General features: G+C 39.0%; 1 protein-coding gene across 1 annotated transcript in view; it reads left to right on the top strand.

Moving 5' to 3' along the window:
- Positions 1-24,161, top strand: part of sgca (sarcoglycan, alpha) — a 40,715-nt gene extending 16,554 nt beyond the window's left edge. The window contains exons 6-12 of the mRNA XM_073071655.1: positions 1,445-1,598; positions 4,074-4,285; positions 6,510-6,536; positions 15,885-16,073; positions 18,161-18,187; positions 18,430-18,464; positions 21,941-24,161. Of these exons, the coding sequence (XP_072927756.1) occupies positions 1,445-1,598; positions 4,074-4,285; positions 6,510-6,536; positions 15,885-16,073; positions 18,161-18,187; positions 18,430-18,454 (634 nt within the window). The 3' untranslated portion in view covers positions 18,455-18,464; positions 21,941-24,161. The remainder of the gene's footprint in view (positions 1-1,444; positions 1,599-4,073; positions 4,286-6,509; positions 6,537-15,884; positions 16,074-18,160; positions 18,188-18,429; positions 18,465-21,940) is intronic.
- The last annotated feature ends 234 nt before the right edge of the window (positions 24,162-24,395 follow it).

Here is a 24,395-nt window from a genome sequence, read left to right as displayed (position 1 = left end):
CTGACTCATTTCCTTCGAATGATATGGCTGCAAGGTGTTTGCACGAGTGCTTTAAAGCTCACAGTGCCCTAAGAATGAACTAAATATGAAAATATAAGTGATGAGTATTGCCACACTAAAATTGGTGAAATTAGAATCTTGAGCTTGAAGATTTACAGCTGTTCTATATTCTGTGAACTAAATTCAAAGAATTACTTTTAAATCCATGCCAAAACAAAACAAACTCCACTTTAATCAGTTTGTTCAATTGTTCCATTTGCTTGTTTCTGGATGACCATGGGTGGCACAGTAAGATAGCTACTTGACCTGCATCCTCATTGCTGCAGCAATGTAGGTTCAATCCTGACATCCATTGCTGTGTGTTGAGTTTGTATATTCTCCCTGTTTTGGAGTGGGTTTCCCCAAATCTCCAATTTCCTCCCACATCTCAAAAGCACGTGAGTTGATAAGTTTGTTGCCACTATAAATTGCCCCTAATCTGCAGGTAAATGGTACAATCTAGGGGATTTGTTCGTAGCATTAAAAAAATAAAATGGGACCTGAAGAGAGTCCATGCTTGATAGACTCTGCAGGCCATAGAATATGCTTCTATGCCAGGAACGGACGATCTACTGGAGGAACTCAACAAGTTGAGCAGTATCTGTGAGAGCAGGGGGAGGGGCTGGTGAAAGAATTATTCCTGTTTCAGGTTGAAACCCTGCAGCAGGACTGACAGTGGAGGGACAAGATTTCAGTATTATCACAGTTAACTCGCCCAGCATCTCAATGATTGGTACATAGATATGAGTTAAATTCCCATCACAGCAGCTTGGGAACTAAAACTGAGGTAATTTTAAAAAAAAAGGTAGAGTAGGATAGGACCAGTAATGGTGGGCAGGGAGCACCGATTAGAATATTGAGATCACAGAGTCAACAAGCTCACAGAGCAGGTCCTTTGATCCACTGAGACTACATGGAAATTCAAGCATTTACCCAGCACTAATCCCAGTGCTTTTCTCACCCAGTTATGTCTATGTATGACTCCAGACCCACCAATGTGTTGACTATTGTTTCAAATGGTTTAACAAGCCACTGTGGCATAAGGAACAACGAAAAGATAACAAGTAATCTCTGCTATTGTCATCTCCAACCTCTAAACAAATAAATAGATCATACTTAAAAAACATCAATAGTTACTTAGTTTTGTGCAGTTCAATATTCATGGATATCTGATATTTTGTGTCACTCTAAAATGACAGCAACAGCATCTAGTTGCCTCGGAAAACTGCCTAAAGCATAATTGTTTACACATAATAGAAAAATCCCAAGGTTCTTACTAAACACCCTCAGATTTTGTTTGTGCCTTGGAGATCATAACTGTGGTTTCACTTTCACCTGCTTTGTACTTCTAAAAGAAACATATCTCATTGAGAAATATACATATCACGATATGCTTGTTTTACAGTGTGTATATAAAAGTTGGTTCCAATATTCCCTTTCCTTCTTGCCTGGAGGAGGAAGTACTTCATGGCGAGCAGTGCAGTGAACAAATGGGACCCATCAACTGTGAAGATGCATTTAGTCCTCAGTTTATTATTGATTGGTGCAATATTTTATTGGTAGGTTTTATTATTGTAGAGCAATATTTTGTAAAAAATTGGTAATAAAAATACAAAAGCACACAAATACTTGCTTTGTATGGCAAATCATAGCTCTCACTTGAATTCTGAACAATTCTGAGAAAAAAAGCTCACCAAGTTTAGTTGTATGAAGGTTTGAGCAGTAAAAAATGTGAGGGAAAGCTGTCTTCTATACCTAGTTGATGAAATTTTGCAATCATTGAAAAAATGGTTTGATATTTGGTGACACGGCATGTTGTTCTCAGCTGATTATCACAGCAGCAGGGAAGCCGTTGCATGCCATCAGGATTCTGCACAAGACAGTGTATGAACATCATAAAACTACTGATATGGAAAGTCTGAAATTAAAACAGAAAATGTTGGAAGCAGACACTAGGCCAGTCAGCATTTGTGGAAAGGGAACCAGAAACATTTCAGTTTGATGACCCTTTGCCATAACTGGGAAAGAAAGAGTGTAAGATAAGCTTTAAGTTGAAGAGGTTGTGGTGGGAGGATGAATAAGGCAAATGGAATATCATTGAGAGGGTAAGGCCAGAGATGTCATGGGGACAAGTTCTTGATGAAGTAACCAGTTGATTGATGAGCTGTTTCTTCTGGGTGCTTAATGTTCTTTCCATATCACTAGCAGGCCAATTGACTGTTATAACTTCTGCTCAGTGTAGATTAATAAGAAGAATTACAGGAAAGTTGATGGGAATGTGTGAGAAAAAATGAGTTGCAGGGAAATAAGGAGTGGTGGAACAGGACTGATGGGATTGCTGGCTGGGAGCAATTCAGAAGTGACGATAATGCAGAGTTCAATTCCATTCACAACCCTTCTGAAATTGATGATCTCCAAGCCTCCGCAGAATAAGTAACACTTGACCACAAAAGCCCCTTGGACGAAAGAAGTTGTAACGGCTCAAGTGACCAACTCAAGGAAGTCCTGTAATTAGGTGACCAAAATTGCACACAATACTCCAAATTCGGTCTCACCAATGTCTTATACAACCTCACCATTACATTCCAACTCTTATACTCAATACTTTGACTTATAAAGGCCAATGTACCAAATGCTCTCTTTACGACCCTATCCACCTGTGACACCACTTTTAGGGAATTATATATCTGTACTCCCAGATCCCTCTGCTCTACTGCACTCCTCAGTGTCCTACCATTTACCTTGTATGTTCTACCTTGGTTTGACCTTCCAAAGTGCAATACCTCACACTTGTCTGCATTAAACTCCATCTACCATTTTTCAGCCCATTCCTCCAACTGGTCCAAATCCCTCTGCAAGTTTTGAAAACCTTCCTCACTGTCCACTACACCTCCAATCTTTATATCATCAGCAAATTTGCTGATCCATTTTGCCACATTATCATCCAGATCATTGATATAGATGACAAATAACAATGGACCCAGCACTGATCTCTGTGGTACACCACTAGTCACAGGCCTCCACTCAGAGAAGCAATCCTCCACTACCACTCTCTGGCTTCTTCCATGAGCCAACGTCTAATCTAATTTGCTACCTCTCCATGTATACCTAACGACTGAATCTTCCTAACTAACCTCCCATGCGGGACCTTGTCAAAGGCCTTACTCAAGTCCATGGAGACAACATCCACTGCCTTCCCTTCATCCACTTTCCTGGTAACTTCCTCGAAAACTCTAAAGATTGGTTAAATATGACCTACCACGCACAAAGCCATGCTGACTTTTTTCTAATAAGTCCCTGTCTATCTAAATATGTGTAGAACCTATCTCTTAGTATTCCTTCCAATAATTTACCTACTACCGATGTCAAACTTACCGGTCTACAATTTCCCAGCTTACTTTTTGAGCCTTTTTTAAACAACGGAACTACATGAGCTATCCTCCAATCTTCCGGCACCTGACCCGTGGATATCGTCATTTTAAATATTTCTGCCAGGGCCCCTGCAATTTCAACACTAGTCTCCTTCAAGGTCCAAGGGAATACTCTGTTAGGTCCTGGGGATTTATCTACTCTGATTTGCCTCAAGACAGCAAGCACCTCCTCCTCTTTAATCTGTATAAGTTCCATGACCTCCCTGCTTGTTTGCCTTGTTTCCATAGACTCCATTCCAGTTTCCTTAGTAAATACAGATGCAAAAACCCATTTAATATCTCTCCCATTTCTTTTGGTTCCATACATAGCCGACCACTCTGATCTTCAAGAGGACCAATTTTATCCCTTACTATCCTTACTACTGCCTATTCAGGGGCAATTAGGGAAGGTCAATAAATGCTGGCTTTGTGAGCAATGAGCAGGTGACACAAAATGTATATTTTCTTTGAAAGACTTCACAGTCAAATTAGGTACAGAGACTAGGTAAAGAGCTAGAGAAAAGTATGGATTACAAATAAGTGATAGGAGGTTAAGAATATATTTATGCATATTTATTCATATGCAGCTATATCAAATAATCCACCTTATATTTTTCTTTACAGATTGATAAATCCAAGCCAGGTTTACCTGAAGCTGATGTGGTTCCTGGGGATGGTACCCTTACTGATAGTGCAGAATACAGTCCACCTTCAGATTTCCTCGAAACCAGGGACTACTATTTGGACTATGTGGTCACAATTATGGTTCCTTTAGCAATTGCACTGATTCTGTGTCTCATCCTTGCTTACATAATGTGCTGCCGGCGAGAAGGAGTGTAAGTTCTGTTTTAAAGGCTCAGAAATGTATTTTGTTGCACTCTCTTAATATTCAACAAATTGAAAATGTGGCAAGGACCATGTCCACTTTGCTTTGCATCATTCTGGAAATGAGATTGATCATTTCTTGAAGAAAATTGAACGAGTTGTGCAATTTCAATGTTAGATGTATTCATAATGGACTGGTGCCAAGAAGTTAGTCCATGCATTCCTCTTGTTAGTCATTCCCAGTGGTGATACATGTTTGCTTTTAAGTGGAACTGAAATGGGATCACATTCAAGTAAGTTCACATAAGTTAAGTACGCACTTAACATTTATACTTCATCAAAACCCCACCCCTCAGACCAAACATGACTGACAACTCCCTCCCATTCATTAATCGCCACAAAGTCTGAACATCTCAAACTTTGAGCAACCTAATTTTGACCTCTGATCCCTTGATGTATACCTTTACACATGCCTCATCGCTGACCCTTCCCCTACTTCAAACTTTTGAGTACTTGTGAACACCTTGATCCAAACTTTAATTATTTAAAGCCTTGATCACCCAAACCCTGATCCTCAGTGGAGATTCACAATCTCCACAAACCCCAATTATCTGCTTGCCAACCACTATCATTACCACTGATCTTCTAAGCAACAGCAAACCGCCATTGAAAATAATGGTTGCCAATTCCTCTTGCCCTTTCACCTCCAGACTAATCCTGTTGCCACTGTGAATATGGAGAGGAAATTGCCCAGAATTGCTTCAATACTCACCAAATATATCTGTACCACCATGCCACAAATTCTTGGTCATGGCCTCAGATGACAAGTCATAATTTAAATGTTATTTTTAATCTGTTAAATAGACAGTCTAAGAGTGTTGGTCATTAAAGAAACCATGTGCATCTTCCATGTCCTTTGAACACTACAAAGCACTTCATAGCCAATGAAATACTTTCCGTGGCCTTTCACTATAGTAACGTAACAACAGCCAGTTTACACACTATGTCGTCCACAAATGCAATTGAGATAACTTATCACATGGTCAGGAAGATTTTCAACCACTTTTTGACGTGTAACTGCCATGACAACTTAATTTTCCACTATGAAGATTTTCCAACCTTCATTTCCAGAGGTGCCCAAAAGCAGCAACTGAGTTGCAATACGTGTTTTGTGCTAGAATGCATGGTTTAAAATCCAGTGCCAGTTTTGGTGATGTTAAAAACTTAGTTTGATAATTTGCTCCCTTGCATATTTTCCGCTCTAGATTGAGTTAAAATAAGGTATATTTTGAGTGAAAATAGGATTTATAAATTTGCACTCAATATTGTCCAAGTAAATATTGTTTTCCCTAAACTTTTCCTGTCTCTCAAAGCTTTTAGCCCAATGATGCATTCTTTCTTTAAGTCAAATGTTGACAAACCAATGCCCAGAAATACAGATGCAAAGATGTGGTAGGTGATACACAGAGGACAAAGGAATAGTCTACCATGAAGTTCAGCAGACCAGAGAGAGAGAGGCTCCACTGCTGCTGAAGATTCATATTGGAGACTCTGAAGACCACCAAGGAATTCTCAAGATATACACCAAGAAAAGCTATATGTTCTGTGCAGCCTGCCAAAGTGCTTGCATGTAAAGTCCGGAGAACATGGGAACATCTACTTCTAGCTTGCCTCAAGACTTTGCATGAAACATTACTTTTTCAACATGAGCATTGTGAAGATAAGCATTTCTTCAGTGCACTGTGACATTCAATGGAATTGATGGCAGAGCAAATCCAGGTGCAAAACCAGACAGGTCTTGGTCTTAATCAAATCTCCTTTCCCTCAAAGGCAAAATAACATTTTCTTAACACAATTTCAAGGTGGATGGCTGAGTAGAGATAAGATCTGGCTCAAATCAAGGACAAAAACAGGAAGTGGTATCAATGAAAGGCAAAAATAAGATGGCACACAAATATTTTAAGGCAATATTGAATGAGAAAGAATTAGTTTGAAGCAGTTAAAATAGAATGATAGAAGATAAATTGATGGAGCAAATCCTTTCTGATGTTAAATTAAGCACGTCTGACTGGATTTACTAAATTGCATTCTAATTACAATCTAAACTGATTTCAATGTGCTGATTAGTGTAAGTTTCTCCTTTGAATTCTTCAATATTGCATTTGATGCTCTTCATGATTTTCCCTTTCCCTTATTCAAAGTACTTTTGACACTTATTGTTCTGTTTAATTGCAGGGAAAAACGAGATGCAAAGACTTCAGAGTAAGTTGGCATTTTTTTTCCTTTCTGCGTTTTAGTTAAAATAAATCTGATGGTAAAAGAAATAGGTATTTTGCATACAGTGGAACAACTGTGTTCATATGTACAAAACAGTGTGATACTTCTGCAATGGAAATTGTCCAATGTTTAAATGTGAAATATTTACAGGAATTTATCAGAAGAGGAATAATTCTAAAAAGGATGCAGTTGGCAATTTGCTGTTTTTGTTAAAGTCACAGATCATTGATAAACCAATGCCCAGAATTTTGTATGCAAGATCGTGGTCAGTAAGGAGCCATCCACTGACAATTTTCAGAATTGAGAAAGCCAATATAATTGATGCTGGTTCCAAGGTTTCTGGCAGACATGAGGATATTAGAGTTGGTGATGGATTTGAAATCCAATTTACAAGGGTGAAAGATAGCCACTAATGTAATCTTTGCAACAGAAATGTGCCGGGGACTGTTAGCTGCAGACAAACTCATTGTTACCTTGACTTTTTCTGCATCTGTTCAATCTAGCATAGTACTTATTTCCCCCTTATGCCTCTCCTACATCCTCCCTGCAGCTTTACAATCTTCTTGTCTCCTTTTTAGTTTTGATGAAGTGTCTTTGACCCAAATATTAACTCTTCCAATAGATGCAGCCGGACCTGCTGAGTTTTTCCAGCATTTTCCATTTTTGTTTCAGAGTTCCATTATTCGCTGCTATTTTGATATTCACATAACAATTAATGCATCAGTTCATGTGCTAAGCAGGTGACAGAAATATTGGTTACCATGGTGAACAACATTGTCTCTTTTCCCACTGGTCTATTAATAGAACCAAAGAAATGAATATCACATTTCAGTATAGTGCTTCATTTGAGAAAGCCTCCAGGTAAAAATTGACACAGTTTGGTGGTTATTTGGGCAGTGGGCCTACTCCACAGCATCACTTCCTCCATATTCACCGTCTGATGTGGTGCGCACATTTCATTGGCTGTACACTTTAGGAGGCATGTGGTGATTGCTAACATTGCTGTGTGTCACTTATGTGGTTTGATCTATTCTAAGTATCACACTGTACCTAGTGTAGTAAATGGCTGTTGTGTGTTCTTTATGCTGGCTGTTGGAGTTGTGGGAGACCCAGAGTCTCCCAGGGAACTACATCTGCATGGAGTGTATCCAGCTGCAGCTCCTTGAAGACCATGTTAGGGATCTGGAGCAGCAGCTGGATGACCTTCTGCTTGTACAGGACAGTGAGGAGATAAGAGTTACAAGAAGTAGTCACCCCAATGTGCAGGAAGCGAGTAGCTGGGTGACTGTCAGGAGAAATGGAAATGTGAATAGGCAGTTAGTGCAGAGCACCCCTGTAGCCATTCTCCTCAAAAATAAGTACACTGCTTTGGATACCATTTTGGAAGACCTCCCAGGGGAATGCCACGGAAAGCAGGTTACTGGCATGAAGCATGGTCCTTGGTGCAGAAGGGAAAGAAGGAGAAGTGGGGAGTCGTAGCGATAGGGGACCCAACAGTCAGGATAACAGACAGGAGATTCTGTGGGCGTGAGAAGGACACCGGGATGGTATGTTGCCTCCCAGGTGCTAGGGTCAGGGATGTCTTGGATTGCGTCCACAGCATTTTGGAGGGGGAGGGGAGCAGCCAGATGTCTTGGTACATATCGGTACCAATGACATAGGAAGGAAAAGCAAAGAGGTCCTGAATAGAGAATTTGGAGAGCTAGGTAGAAAGCTGAGAAGCAGGACCTCCAGGGTAGTAATTTCTGGATTGCTGCCGATGCCAACTGCCAGTAAGGGTAGAAACAGGATGGTTTGGCAGATTAATGCGTGTCTGAGAAGCTAGTGCAAGGGGCAGGACTTCAGTTCTAGGATAATTGGGATCTTTTCTGGGGGAGGTATGGCCCGTTCAAAAGTGACGGGTTGCACATGAACCTGAGGGGGAACAATATTCTTGCGGGCAGGTTTGTTAGAGCTGTTGGGGAGGGTTTAAACTAACTTGGCGGGGGAGTGAGAACTGGAGTAAAGGGACTCAGGATAGGACGGATGGTAAAAAAGCAAAGATAGTGTGCAGTCAGACTGTCAGGAAGGGTAGACAGATGATAGGACAAAATTGCAGCCAGCAGGGTGAGTATCAGTGCATTAGGGATGCAGAATCAAAAAGGGTAGCAAATACAGTGTTATATCTCAATGCAAAGAGTATAAGAAATAAGGTGGATGATCTTGTTGCACTATTACAGATTGTCAGGTATGATGTTGTGACCATCACTGAATCATGGTTGAAGAATAGTTGTAGCTGGGAGCTGAACGTCCAAGGTTACACGTTATAATGGAGGGAGAGGAAGGTAGGCAGAGGGAGTGGAGTGGCCCTGCTGGTAAAAAATGGCACCAAATCAATAGAAATATGTGACATAGGATTGGAAGACATTGGGTTGAATTAAGAAACTGCAAGGGTAGATGGACCCTGATGCTAGTTATATACAGGCCTCCCAACAGTAGCTGAGATGTGGACTGCAGATTACAATGGGAAATAGAAAGACCAATGTTATGATACACGTAGGAGATTTCAACAGCCAATTGGGAAAATCAGGTTGACCATAGATCTCAAGAGAGTGAGTTTGTTGAATACCTATGAGATGGCTGTTTAGAGCAGCTTGTCATTGAGGCTACCGGGGGATTAACTACACTGGATTGGGTGCTATGTTATATAACATAGAACATAGAATAGTACAACACATTACAGGCTCTTCGGCCCACACTGTTGTGCTGACCCTCAAACCCTGCCTCCCATATAACCCCCCACCTTAAATTCCTCCAAATACCTGTCTAGTAGTCTCTTAAACTTCACTAGTGTATCTGCCTCCACCACTGACTCAGGCAGTGCATTCCACGCACCAACCACTCTCTGAGTGAAAAACCTTCCTCTAATATCCCCCTTGAACTTCCCTCCCTTACCTTAAAGCCATGTCCTCTTGTACTGAGCAGTGGTGCCCTGGGGAAGAGGCACTGACTGTCCATTTTATCTATTCCTCTTAATATCTTGTACACCTCTATCATGTCTCCTCTCATCCTCCTTCTCTCCAAAGAGTAAAGCCCTAGCTCCCTTAATCTCTGATCATAATGCACACTCTCTAAACCAGGCAGCATCCTGGTAAATCTCCTCTGTACCCTTTCCAATGCTTCCACATCCTTCCTATAGTGAGGCGACCAGAACTGGTCACAGTACTCCAAGTATGGCCTAACTAGAGTTTTATAGAGCTGCATCATTAACTCGCGTCTCTTAAAATCTATCCATCAACTTATGAAAGCTAACACCCCATAAGCTTTCTTAACCAACCTATCTACCTGTGAGGCAACTTTCAGGGATCTGTGGACATGTACCCCCAGATTCCTCTGCTCCTCCACACTACCAAGTATCCTGCCATTTACTTTGTACTCTGCCTTGGAGTTTGTCCTTCCAAAGTGTACCACCTCACACTTCTCCGGGTTGAAATCCATCTGCCACTTCTCAGCCCACTTCTGCATCCTATCAATGTCTCTCTGCAATCTTCGACAATCCTCTACACTATCTACAACACCATCAACCTTTGTGTTGTCTGCAAACTTGCCAACCTATCCTTCTACCCCCACATCCAGGTCGTTAATAAAAATCACAAAAAGTAGAGGTCCCAGAACAGATCCTTGTGGGACACCACTAGTCACAACCCTCCAATCTGAATGTACTCCCTCCACCACAACCCTCTGCCTTCTGCAGGCAAGCCAATTCTGAATCCACCTGGCCAAATTTCCCTGGACCCATGCCTTCTGACTTTCTGAATAAGCCTACCGTGTGGAACCTTGTCAAATGCTTTACTAAAATCCATGTAGATCACATCCACTGCACTACCCTCATCTATATGCCTGGTCACCTCCCGGTTACGAACCGGAGGAGATCAGAGAGCTTAAGGTAAAAGAACCCTTAGGAGGTAGTGATAACAATATGACTGAGTTCAACTTAAAATTTGATAAGGAGAAAGTAAAGTCTGACATAACAGTATTTCAGTGGAGTAAAGGAAATTACAGTGGTATGAGAGAGGAGTTGGCCAAAGTAAATTGGAAGGAGCTGCTGGCAGGGATGACAGCAGAACAGCAATGGCGTGAGTTTCTGGGGAAAATGAGGAAGGTGCAGGATAGATGTATTCCAAAAACAAAGAAATACTCAAGTGGCAAAATAGTACAAGCGCGTCTGACAAAGGAAGTCAAAGCTAATGTAAAAGCAAAAGGGAGGGCATACAACAAAGCAAAATTTAACGGAAGATAGAGGATTGGGAAGCTTTTACAAACCTACAGAGAGCAATTAAAAGAATGATTAGGAGGGAAAAGATGAAATATGAAAGCAAGCTAGTAAACAATATCAAAGTGGATAGTAAAAGCTTTTTCAAGTATGTAAAAAAAATAAAAGAGAGATGAGAGTGTATATAGAACTGCTAGAAAATGAGGCCAGAGAAATAATAATGGGGACAAGGAGATGGCAGATAAACCAAATGAGTATTTGGAATCAGTCTTCACTGTGGAAGACACCAGCAGTGTGCCAGGTGTTGAAGGGTGTGAGGGAAGAGGAGTGAGTGTAGTTACTATTACAAGAGAGAAGGAGCTCAGAAAGCTGAAAGACCTAAAGGTACACAAGTCACCCGGACCAGATGAACTGCACCCTCGGGTTCTGAAAGAGGGAGCGGTTGAGATTGTGGAGGCAAAAATCATTGGACTCTGGCATGGTGCCATTGGACTGGCAAATTGCAAATGTCATTCCACTCTTTAAGAAAGGAGGAAGGCAGCAGAAAGGAAATTATAGACCAGTTAGCCTGAGTTCAGTGGCTGGGAAGATGTTGGAGTCAATTTTTAAGGGTGAGATTATGGAGTACTTGGTGACACCGAACAAGATAGGACAAAGTCAGCATGGGAAGATCTTGCCTGATGAACCTGTTGGAATTCTTTGAGGAGTTCACAAGTAGGATAGATAAAGGGGATGCTCTGTAAGTTATATATTTGGACTTTCAGAAGGCCTTTGACAAGGTGCCACACATGAGGCTGCTTACCAAGTTGAGAGCCCATGGTATTACAGAGAAGTTATTGGCATGGTTAGAGCATTGGCTGATTGGTAGGAGGCAGCAAGTGGGGAATTAAAAGGATCCTCTTCTGCTTGGCTGCCAGTGACTAGTGGTGTTCCGCAGGGGTCGGTGTTGGGACTGCTTCTTTTCATGCTGCATATCAGAGGATGGAATAGGTGGTTTTGTTGCCAAGTTTTCAGATGATATGAAGATTGGTGGAGGGGCAGGTAGTGTTGAGGGAACAGGTAGGCTGCAAAAGGACTTAAACAGATTCAGAGTATGGGCAAGAAAGTGACAAATGAAATACAATGTTGGAAAATGCATGGTCATGCACTTTGGTAGTAGAAATAACTCTGCAGACTATTTTCTAAATGGGGAGAAAATCCAAAAATCTGAGATGCAAAGGGACTTGGGAGTCCTTGTGCAGAACACCCTAAAGGTTAACTTGTAGGTTGAGTCGGTGATGAGGAAGGCAAATGCCATACTAGCATTGATTTCAAGAGGTCTAGAATACAAGAGCAGGAATGTGATGCTGACGCTTTATAAGGCACTGGTGAGGCCTTGGTGAGTATTGTGAACAGTTTTGAGCTCCTCATCTAAGAAAATACGTGCTGGCCTTGGAGAAGGTTCAGAAGAAGTTCACAAGGATGATTCTGGGAATGAAAGAGTAATCATATGAAGAACATTTGATGGCTCTGGGTCTGTACCCGCTGGAATTTAGAAGGATGGGGGGGGGGAGAGATCTCATTAAAACCTTTTGAATGTTGATATGCATAGACAGAGTTGATGTGGAAAGGATGTTTTCCATGATGGAGGAGTCTAGGACAAGAGGGCACAGCCTCAGGATAGACAGGCGCCCATTTAAAACAGAGATGTGGAGAAATTTCTTTAGCCAGATGGTGGTGATTTTGTGGAAATTGTTACCACAGGCAGCTGTGGAGGCCAGGTCGTTGGGTGTATTTAAGGCAGAGCTTGATAGGTTCTTGATTAGACACAGCATCAACGGTTACAAGGAGAAGGCTGGGGAGTGTGGGTGAGGAGGGGAAAAAAGGACCGGACGTGATTGAATGGCAGAGCAGATTCAAAGGGCCAAATGGTTTATTCCTGCTCCTATGTCTATGGTCTTAAGTCTTTACAGTTTCAACTCCTATAGTTATTATTATAGAATAGCAGTACATGTTGCAGTGGAGACACAAGAGACTGCAATGCCGGCTGCAAGAGGTATTCTTAAATTTACTTTATTTTGCTGTGATTAATCCTGTGGTTTCAACCCATCTTACACACTCTACCTTAAACACAGGATAACCATACTGCTATAATCAAAAATCAAAAGCTGAAGATAAAATGTTTAATGTCAGAAAGGGCCGATGCCACCCGGGCTATGACAAAATAAGCCACAATTAAACAGTGGAAGTGTCAGGCAGAGGTGATGCAGTTAAGTTTCACTCTATCTTCAGAGGCTGAATCAAACAGATGGTAGGAGGTATTCTTCCATTCAGATAGTAGAAGGGGTTGAAATAACAGGGCAGATGGTGGGATGCTGAAAACTGGGATTACATAGAAACTTAATGGCTATTGTTTCCGAATGATCATGTTTATGTGAAGAGTAAGGATGCAGTAGAATGGTATTAACACAAAGTTTTGCAATCTCCTCTTCTACACTGATACTCTTACAGACAAGAAAATGCAATTCAGCCTTCTGGAAAGGAGAAGGGGGTTCACTTTAGTCTGTGGCTTTTTCTTTGTTTTATCTGCCGTATTTTAAATCAAATACATTTGAGGTTGTCAGACATACACACGGTACGGTGTGATGGGGTGCCTCAGTAGAAAACTATATAATTCAGCTACATCATGCCACCTGGTGTTTGCTTTCTGATGCATAACTACCGGTATATGTGTTCCAAAGGTTTCAGTGCAAACTGTGGTTTGAATATAATTTCCAATGTTCACAATCGAAATTTGAGCTATAAAATGCAATGAGTTTGAAGTTGAGAGAGATTGAGTATATTACTAATGATGGCTAATATTTGGCATTGTGTAAACTTGCTGGTAAATATCTTGACATCTTTCTTAATTTGTGCCTTGATTTATACCCCCCATTCTCAGCTTGTGCACTAAGTATTAATGATGATGCCATCTTTTGCTCAGGGTAGTTATCACAGAAGACCATATAGCTTGAGAAATCAATTTTTTTTTTGAAAATGTAGTCCCTGGTATTTGATACTCCTTGAAGCAACAGCCAATTCACAACTAATTTTTAAAAAAGTCCCAGACAAATCAACAATTACTATTTGGAGAAATTGATTAGAAGAATAAATATTTCTTAAGGTTCCAGCCCTGCTCTTCGTGGCGTCTTCTACATGCAAATCAATAAACAAATAAGGTTTTGCTTTAATGGATTATCCAACATTTGAGATCAATGGAGCAATCTTTCAGTCTTTTCTTGGTTCTCAAGAAAGGTTGTGTGCTCAAATCTTTGGAATGTGATTTAAAGACACAACTTTTAGACTCAAAAGTCAAGAATAATACAAGGCTAAACTGCAGCATTCTTCTTCTCATTTAACTTTATTTTAACTTAACCTCTTACAAATCCTCATTTTTTGTTTAAGAATACTACCTTACACTCATAATTTTAGTCACAGGAACCACTTTAAATGATCATGGTTTGAAGAATTGTTAAGTGCTTCCCCTGGCAAATCTTTCCAATTATTTAGAATCATTTTATAGTTATGCTGGAAATAAATTATATCAACATGGAAATGACTCATAAAATTTGATATATTAAATCTCTCTAATTTATAGGTCCATAGTCTCATAATTTATGTGTAGAATTGCACATTTTTGCATTTGATATTTAGGTAAGTGTAGAAGGCTGCCATACATTACAACAGGACATTGATAGGATGCAATGTTGGGCTGAAAAGTGGCAGGTGGAATTCAATCTGGAAAATGCGAAGTGATACACTTTGGAAATTCAAACTTGAATATAGATTACAGGGTTAATGGAAGGATTCTTAACAGTGTGGAGGAACAGAGGGATATTGCATCCATGACTATAGCTACCACACATGTTGATAGGGGGTTAGGAAGGTACTGTATATGGTGTGTTGGCCTTCATTAGTTCTGGACTTGAGTTCAAGAGCCATGAGGTAATATTCAGCTCTATTAAACTCTGGTTAGACCATACTTGAAGTATTGTGTTCATTTCTGGTTGCTTCATTATAGAAAGGATGTGGAAGCTTTAGAGAGGGTGAAGAGCAGATTTACCAGGATGCTGTCTGGATTAGAGAACAATTCTTAAGAGGATAGGATGAGCAAGCTAGGGCTTTTCACTTTGGAGTGAAGGAGAATGAGAGGTGGCTTGACAGAGGTATATAAGGTAAGAGATATTGATGGAGTGGAGAGCCAGTGACTTTTTCCCAGGACGGAAATAGCTAACACAAGAAAGCATAATTTTAAAGAGATTGGAGGGATGTATGGGGGGGGGGGGGGCGGGGTACTTCAGAGGTAGTTTTTTTATACACTGAGAATGATTAGCGGATAGAATTCACTGCAGGAGTGATGGTCGAAGAAGATACATTAGGGACATTTAAGAGACTCTCAGATAGGCACATAGATGAAAGAAAAATGGAGGGCCATGTGGGAGCGAAGCGTTAGATTGATCTTGGTTAAAAGATCAGCACAACATCGTGGGCCGAAGGCCTGTACTGCGTTGAATTGTTCTATGTTCTATGAAAGTGGTTGATTGAGTATAATAACATTATAAGTAATTCTCTGATAGATTCTCAAAGATAATTTTACAAGGAAGATAATTTTCAAATTCCCCATTACTCTATTTCAGACATTGCCGGCTACATAACAATCCAACACCATGTCGTACATATCCAACCACTCCACCACCTACGTCTTCCCCCAAACTACCAAAGATGCATCCATATTGACCTGAGTTTTTGCTGGAGCTACGTTCAAGTTAAAGTTCATGGAGAAGTTTTTAGATTATTGTCCTTCAGCTGTACACATGTATACAGCAGGTAAACAAAACACCTTTTCTCAGGGACCAAGATGCAAAACACAGTACATACATCACATACAGCACATAAAATAATATTAACCACAATGATATTAATCGATGTACTTGCTAACTTCAGAAACTTCAAGGAGGTCAGGCTCAGCTGACTGGGACTCCTGTTCCACCAATGAAAACTGTAGAGCTTCTGTCCAGGAAGATAAAATGTATGATTATTTAACTTTTGCCTTTTCTTTTCAGTATTCAACTTGTCCATCACCATTCAATTCAAGATGATACCAATGAACTCAGGAATCTGGCTAAGAGCAGGGATGGCTTGCGGCCTCTATCCACTCTCCCCATGTTTAATGCAAGAACTGGAGAAAGGGCACCTTCTCGACTCCCCTTTAATTCTGATACATCCAGAGTTCCTCTTATTTTGGACCAACAGTAAGTTCTTATTATTTATAATATGTAATGGCAATGAAATATGCAATGTATTATTAAGAATCAATGTATACATCTTCTTTGTTGTATATATTGAACATAGATATTTATTTTGTTTGCTGAATGAAGGAGTATTTTTTAATTTTCTTTCAGATCAAAAGGTTAGAATTAAATAAGCACCTTAATGACATTCATAAACTAATCTGGACTGTCAAATGTAACTAAAAATTAATTTAATTGCAAAGTGTACTGTGAGTGCATATTTGGTGTTTCAAGTAACCAGCTACTACGAGAAGGAAAAGACAGAAGCATTCTCAATCTATTGATGTTTAAAACATTAAAATATATTTACAATATATGCAAGAACTCTGGTAGTTTAGTTTAACTCCAGATTACAGTTACACTGCAGTAAACAACAGAAATTAGCATTCATAAAAGTGCATTCAATGTTGTAAAAATAATACCAGTATCTATCTGACTTAGCACCATATAGATGTTAGACCAAAAAAAAGCAGTTGATGTCAGAGGAAAGTACTTAGAGTGGCCACTTTATTAGGTACACCTGTACATCTGCTCGTTAATGCAAATACCTAATCTGCCAATTATGTGGCACCAACTCAATGCATAAAACCATGTAGACATGGTCAAGAGGTTCAGTTGTTGTTCAGAACAAACATCAGAATGGGGAATAAATGTGATCTAAGTGATTTTGACCATGGAATGATTGTTGGTGTCAGACGAGGTGGTTGAGTATCTCAGAAACTGCTGATCTGGGATTTTCACGCACAACAGTCTTCGGTCCATGAACATACAGGAATACACTCAGTACCTCCTGTACCTAATAAAAGTGTCCACTAAGTGTATATGTGTATATAGGGAGATAGAGCAGAGAGAATTAACGAGGGAATTCTGGTGAATGATGGCTAATATACCCCAGGTCCCAACTCCTCTTCTGTGCTAATTCCTCCTCACCCCTAACGTATAAGATTAACTCAAAAGACAATATAAAAAAAAAGCAAAGCAATATTCCCCTTTGCTTCCAATTCTTTATCTTACTATCTTTGTTGAAATCAATTGGTTCTTAAATTTAATCTGTGGCAGAATGAGAGGAAGCCCCACTGCTGCCAAGTAAAGGTGATCAGCAAGGCTGTTGTTTGCATTTCACAGTGTGTGCACAAGAAGGAAAAGATCTACAATTGGTAGCAATTGCAAACAGGCAAAAGTTTGTTAGGAAGCAATCACTGCTTGATTTGGAAATCCAGTGGGCGACCAAAACACATGTGAGAATGGAACATGGAATATGTTTTCTACTCTCAAAGACGTAATATTTTTCATTTAAAGAAAATGATTGTGTTGTATTGTTGCATTAGAATAGTCAAAGAACTAATGTTTTAGATGAGGATTTTATCGAGATGTAAATTATATTTATGCTTATTACTGTAAAACACATACATAACATTAAGTAACTTATACATTTACAATGTGTAGAAATAAAAGTAATCATAATATGTCATCAGAAATTAATAAACAATTACAAATGCACTTTATTGAGAATAAGTATTCCTTTATTATGTTATAGTGGGCTTTTGAAAGTAAATTATAAATTTGCCCTAGAACAAAAAGGCAAAATTAATATTTTATGATCAAAACATTATCCAGTACAATAAAAATGTTGAAGTATAATAAATAGCACAGGTTCATAATTTCATTTCACTGGTAAAGAATGGACAATTCAGAAGACCAGTGGGGAAAAAAATTCATAAAGTGATACTTCCTTTTATTTCTTTAATAACTTTTGTCACATTTTGATGATTCACTGAATTTATTCAGCATGGTAATCTGATCAGCACTGTAACCAACTGGAGACCATCACCTCTCATGCACACTTGTAGAAAGTAACAACAAATATTTGCACTGAAGTTTAACATGGCACGAGGAGACATTTTACATTTTTTTTGTCTGTGTGGGAATATCGTAAGTTTATTCTCAATATATTTGTTAAATAAATATGTATCACTGAATTATTTATCTATATAACTGTTAGTTAATCGTTTATTCATGATTTAATTATTTTCATTTTTTCTCATCAGGGAACCACATAGTGATCCTTATCCCAGGTAACTTTGCTTATTACCATACTGAAATACTTTAAAATTTGGTTTATTTAATTTAAATTGTTAGGAAATCTAATTGTCAATTTGGTTTAAATGTTTAAAAAAATCCTCTTGTGATTCAGCTAAAGTACAATCACTGCAAACAGGTCATTGACACCACCTACAGTTCAATGTATGATACTGCTACAGAGAGTCAATCATCCACCAGCGATAACCACATCACTTTATGATCTTGTCCTTTGCAGAACCCAGCCAAAGACTCAACAGTAAAAAGATGTTGGTTAGTATTTCAGTACTTGGATTATATAACAATGTTTGAAATACAATTGTTTTAAAATATATGCTACGAAAATATTTAATGTGCCTGAAAGTAAACAAAATATACAAAGTGAAATTGGCTATTTGCCCCTTGAGCAGGTTCCATCACTCAGTTTGTTCATGGTTGATCTGAAGTTTAACTCTATTTAAACATTGGTTTTGTATCCCTTAAGACCTTAACTAACAAAATGTATCAGTGTCAGTTTGAAAGTTTGTTTTTAGTTGGCAGAGTCTCAACTACCATTTGTGGTGAGATCCAGATATCCACCAGGTGAAGGGCTTGTTGACCTTACCCTTGAACTCCCTGGATCTAACTTGATGCATTCTTGCTCTACATTTTCCCACCAGAGGAAATAGTTTCCATCTGACTTAACAAACTGTTTCATTACCTTTAATACCTCAATTTGGTCATCCCCCGAATGGACTACAATCAATTATATTGCAAGCTTCATCTGTGCAACATTTCTAGTGCACCCTTCCTATTCCTGAGTTCTACCCAAATGGGTTCAGTGTCTGACCCCTTCATTATGCCTCACCTGAGTGCAGCTGTGATATTATCCCTGATTAGTAGTGCAACTCCCCCCCACTCCCCATTACCTCCTCCTCTACCTGTTCTGAAACTTTGAAAACCTGGTGCATTAATCACCCATTCCTGCCCCTCTCTCAACCAAGTCTCTGTAATGGTCACAACATTATAATTCCATGTACTGATCCATGCTCTAAGTTCATCACCTTTACCCATAATATTCCTGGCATTAAAATAGGCAGACTTCAAATTATCCGACCCATCATACCTGTTATTTCAATTTTGCCTTTCAATATTTTCCCTGATATTTACCTTCTGGTTGGATCCTTCCCTTACTGACCCGGGGCTCCGGATCCCAGCTTCCTGCAAAACCAGTTTAAACTCTCCCGAGTAGCATCAGAAAACCTCCCAGCCAGGATATTGGTTCCCCTCCAGTTCAGGTACGTGTACAGGTCACCCCTTTCCCAGATAAGGTTCCAATGATCAAAGAACTTGAAACCCTGTCCCCTGCACCATCTCCGCAGCCACTCATTCATCTGTGCTATCACCCTGTTCTTGCCTGCTCTAGCTGGTGGCACAGGGAGTGATCTGGAGGTTACAACCTTGGAGGTCCTTTTCTTCAGCCTCTTTCCTAACTCTGTCTACTCACTGTGTAGAACCTCTTCCCCTTTTCTGCCTATGTCATTTGCACCACAACCTCTGTCTGTTACCCCTTCCCCTTGAGAATATCCTGCAACCACTCATGGACCCTGGAACCTGAGAGACAACACACCATCCTGGTGTCTCTTTTGTGGCCATAGATTCTCCTTTCTTCCTCCTAACTATCGAGTCCCCTATAACTGCCACACTGCCTGACTTGACTCTTTCCTGTCAAGGCACAGAGCCAGCCACAGGGGTGCCACCAGCCTGATGGGTCATTCTCCTCCCCCAGCAGTATCTAAGGGGGTATACTTGTTGCTGGGGGCTCTGACCTGATACACACTCCTCTAGTGTGAGCTGCTGAAAAAGAACTTAAAGCTAAAGAGAATGCTATTTTTTTCCTGCAATTATTGACCCTTTACAGCTTATCCTCTGGGATTTTTTTAACCCCTAGCCCTGTTGAATGAACTTTGCACCTCACTGGGCCTGCAGTCTTTAATCTTTGGCCTGTTGCTGCATTTTTAAAGTCATTTTCATTAAAGCTTATTCATCATTTTAATTTGAGGAAATTTATCTTGTATGATAATATATTGATCCTTTTATCTAAATTGGTAAGATCTTAAAATGTTGTGTGGTGTCCAGATCATTTTTCACTGATTAAGTGTGATAGAAGGAAAAATTCTCATTACATTTAAAAGGTACTTGGACTTGCATGGATACTATTAATGGCAAAAACCAATTACTGTTTATCTTTGCTACAATTGTACAACTGCTGGGTGGTTCTTTATTGATCGCCACAGACTCAATGAGCAAAATGACCTCCATCATTAAATCTATCCTGATTTATTTATGATGTGTGCCAAAACTGTTCATGCCATTTAAAAATAGACCACTGTGGTATAATACAATCTAGTTCTAAACCCTATCACATTGCTTTCTCTACATATTCCACCATGACTGAATATTGACATGATTTTAATTTGATGGTTAAAATCTTCTGTTTTAGTTTGTACTGCCATGTAAAATTGTTATTTACCTTCTGACTGCCCACAAGTTTGGCATTCCCATCTTGCCTGAAGCAAAAATGCAGAATTTCTGCGTGGTTGCTCTACGCTGACAAGATCACTGCACTCCAATGCTGGAGTCAGATGATACAACACAAGCTCTACCAAATATTTCTGAGCTGGGTCTAAACAGGTAGAGGAACGTCAACCCCATTCGTTTTAATGTTGATGAATGAACGTAAGGGAAAAGTATAAGTTAATTTATAATTTTAAGTAATATTTTTGAAGAGTTTATATGAATCTTTTGTTTGTTCATGTTTTTAAGTGTCTATACTTAAATAATGGAAAGCATTTTATTGATAGCTTTAGAATGGTTTGCATGTTAGTGGATGTTTATGAGATATTTACAAACATTAAACCACTGATAACTTTTTCTGCCTCGAGAGTTGCTTAACTCTCACTTGAGTGAGTCCAATGGTGCAATTTCTTCCAGGAAGCCTGTTCTGACCTGATTCGAGCCTTCAAATCAGTTCTATGGGCAGGGTTCTAATTGTTATTTTGAAGACTTCAATCAGGTCAGACCCTCACTCAGAACATTGGTTAGAGCACACTTTGAATATTGCCTGGTCACCACACTACAGAAAAAAATTAGATAGTGTTAGAAAGAGTGCCGAAGAGATTCAACAGGATGTTACCTGAAATGGAAAGCATTAATTAGAAAGAGAGGTTACATAGACTGGGATTGTTCTCACTGGAGCACTTGAGGCTGAGGGATTACATTATAGAGGGGCATAGAAAGTCACAGTTTTTTTTGAATGGTAGAAGAGTCTAAAACTTGAGAAAATTGGCTTAAGGTGATAGGGGAAATATTTAAAGGGGAGTCTGAGAGGCAAATGCTTTCACACAGAAGGTGGTAGGTATATGAAACAAGCTGACAGAGGAGGTGCTAGAGGCAGGTACAATCACAGTATTTAAATGAATTTGGACAGGTACAAGGATCAGAAAGGAATAGAGGGATTTGAGCCAAATGCTGGAAAATTGGATTAGTGCAGATATCATCTAGACTGAGTGGATGGGTTGGGCCAAAGGGCCTGTTTATGTGCTATATAGCTCTGATTCCAACTGGGTTTCTGAAAGAAATTGCACTATGGGACCCATTCAATGGATGATTAAGTAGGTAAGCTGCTTGTTAGAATTTTTAGGCCAATGTTTCACTAATTTTTTAAAGAATGGATCTGTTGAAGCTTAAAGATGTTTCTTTTCAATTAGGTAAATAAAGTCTTAAAACAAGATTTCTGACTGGATGCTAATCACGCCTAGACAAAATATGATATTTTCCACATTGGTAAAGAAAGTTGGAAACATATGTAAACTATGTCTCATGTTACTACTTTTTAACAATACATCTTATAATTATTATTAACATGTGCACATTTAATTCTAAGCAACTTAGATTGATAAACAAAAAAGTACAATTATGCTTTTCATCTAATGAATGTGTTGCAAAATAACACCACCAAGCTACAAAAGGCATTCATTGGTACATTATCATATTTATAAAGTGATATCATTTAATTTTAAGTGCAATGCAAGAAGTATTTTATAATTTTACGTGCTTTATAACTGAAATGAGGAATTGTTAGCATGGCAGTTTTCACCATAATAAACTGAACAAAGACTTGGCAAAGGGTCTCGGCCCGAAACGTCGACAGCGCTTCTCCCTATAGATGCTGCCTGGCCTGCTGTGTTCCACCGGCATTTTGCGTGTGTTGCTTGAATTTCCAGCATCTGCAGATTTCCTCGTGTGAACAAAGACTTAGTGGTTTATGAAATTCATCTGAATTTCAAAATGGAATAGATGTTTTATGTTTTCTCAAGTTATTCTGTGGCATGTAATTATTATAGCTATATATTAATCTCTTGAATTTTGTTCACACTTTTTAAGAACTCAGCTTGTGTTAATGATGTTAGAGAATGAGCACTGTGATGGCGTAAGCGTTTTTCTGCACATTACTGAAAAGTAAAATATGTTACAAAACGCATTAGTATTTCATATCAAAGCTGCATTTTGGCAACTCTACTACAGCAGATTAAATTTACTTAGACTTTCTATAAATTTATATGTATCATGAGATCTATGACTCACAAATACAAAGTAGTTTTATATGAATTTCAATTTATGTGAAAAAATCCTTGTTCCATGATAAATCATTTCAGTATAAGAATGGCATGTCTTCACTTTGTTGAACAGAACAAAGTCAATTGGAAAAGAATAGTTCTTAGAAATATATATTTATGGGTTATTTCACACTTACCTTCATTACCTTAAAGTGTTAACTGTTTCTACACTTTTTAAAAACAGAAACACAATAGATGATGAATGTGATGGCTGGCTCCAACTCTTTGGCATTGTTTTTTTTAATAGTAGGTGTGGAAGATTAAAGATTAATCTGAATTTATCTGTTTCAAGTTCAAGTTCAGTTTATTGTCATTCAACCATTCACATGTATACAGCTAAACAAAACAATGTTCCTTAGGGACCAAGATGCAAAAACACATACTATATATACACACAAGTACGTATATCACATAGAGTGCATAAAATAATATTAACTGATTTTTAAAAGGTATTCTGTAGATGTACAAGTTGACGTAAGTGAATATACAACAGTATAATGTTACTGGTGCTGTCATAACTCATGAGTACTGGGCTAGTCCAGTTCTATAGTTAGAACCCTAAGGTACCAGCAGTAATTTATATTACTCATGAAGATGAGATGAGCACTTGTTCAAATACAGCAGGTGCAGTAGTGGAAACAGATACCACTGAAATATTTTTATCCTGGATGCCATCTATATTCATATTAAACTAACTAACCTCATTGTAGTTCTCATCCTTTGCTTTGGTCTTCAGATTCTGCAAGAAGCCCTAAATCTTTATAATTGGAGTCAAAAATTTGGCAATGTACAGAAAACCAGCAGTCTTTCAATTACTGTGGGCATCTGACATTGAATGCTATTGTTGTGGCACATGCTGTTCTTATATCAGGGTAATATATTGACTTTGAATTACAAGGCAACATCAGCTCACTGGGATGAGGCTCTGGAGTAGCAGGTTTGGTATGATGCGTTACTGAAATCATTGAAAGAAAACATCTTTCTTGGCATACTGTATTTAGAGCAAGAACATAGCACATTCTATTTCTTTAATAAATGTATGATATCCATTGAATAGGCACTGGTTTTCTTCTTTCCTTTCAAGAATTTCCTAGATATCACTCAGTGCTACTACAGATGTTATTTTAAGAATAGAAACTGTACATGAGCTCCAAAGTCATATTCTACCAGTGTATAAGAAAACAGGTTCCAATTGTTTTCAGAATGCTTTTCCTTTTTTTGTCACATCCTGTGTCTGATGAAAATGGAATTCTACAATGTGCAATGGTTATGGATCTTTAAGACTGTAATATGATTAAAGAAGGTAAAAGAATCCTGCCATGTTTGTTGTAATACCAGGGTCATAGAGCACTACAGCATAGACACAAGCCATTTGTCCCATCTAATCTGTGCCGAACAGTTATTCTGCCTAGTCCCATGGACCATAGCCCTCCATATGCCTCCCATCCATGTATTTATCCAAACTTCTCTTAAATGTTGCATCCAAATCCTCATCCACCACGTCCGCTTGGAGCTTGTTCCATACTTGCACCACCCTCTGAGTGAA

Source organism: Hemitrygon akajei, chromosome 18 (genome assembly GCF_048418815.1).
Source record: "Hemitrygon akajei chromosome 18, sHemAka1.3, whole genome shotgun sequence".
NCBI classification, from domain to species: Eukaryota; Metazoa; Chordata; class Chondrichthyes; order Myliobatiformes; family Dasyatidae; genus Hemitrygon; species Hemitrygon akajei.
The sequence above is the reverse complement of the archived record's forward strand: the minus strand, read 5'-3'. Positions and strand labels throughout refer to the sequence as shown.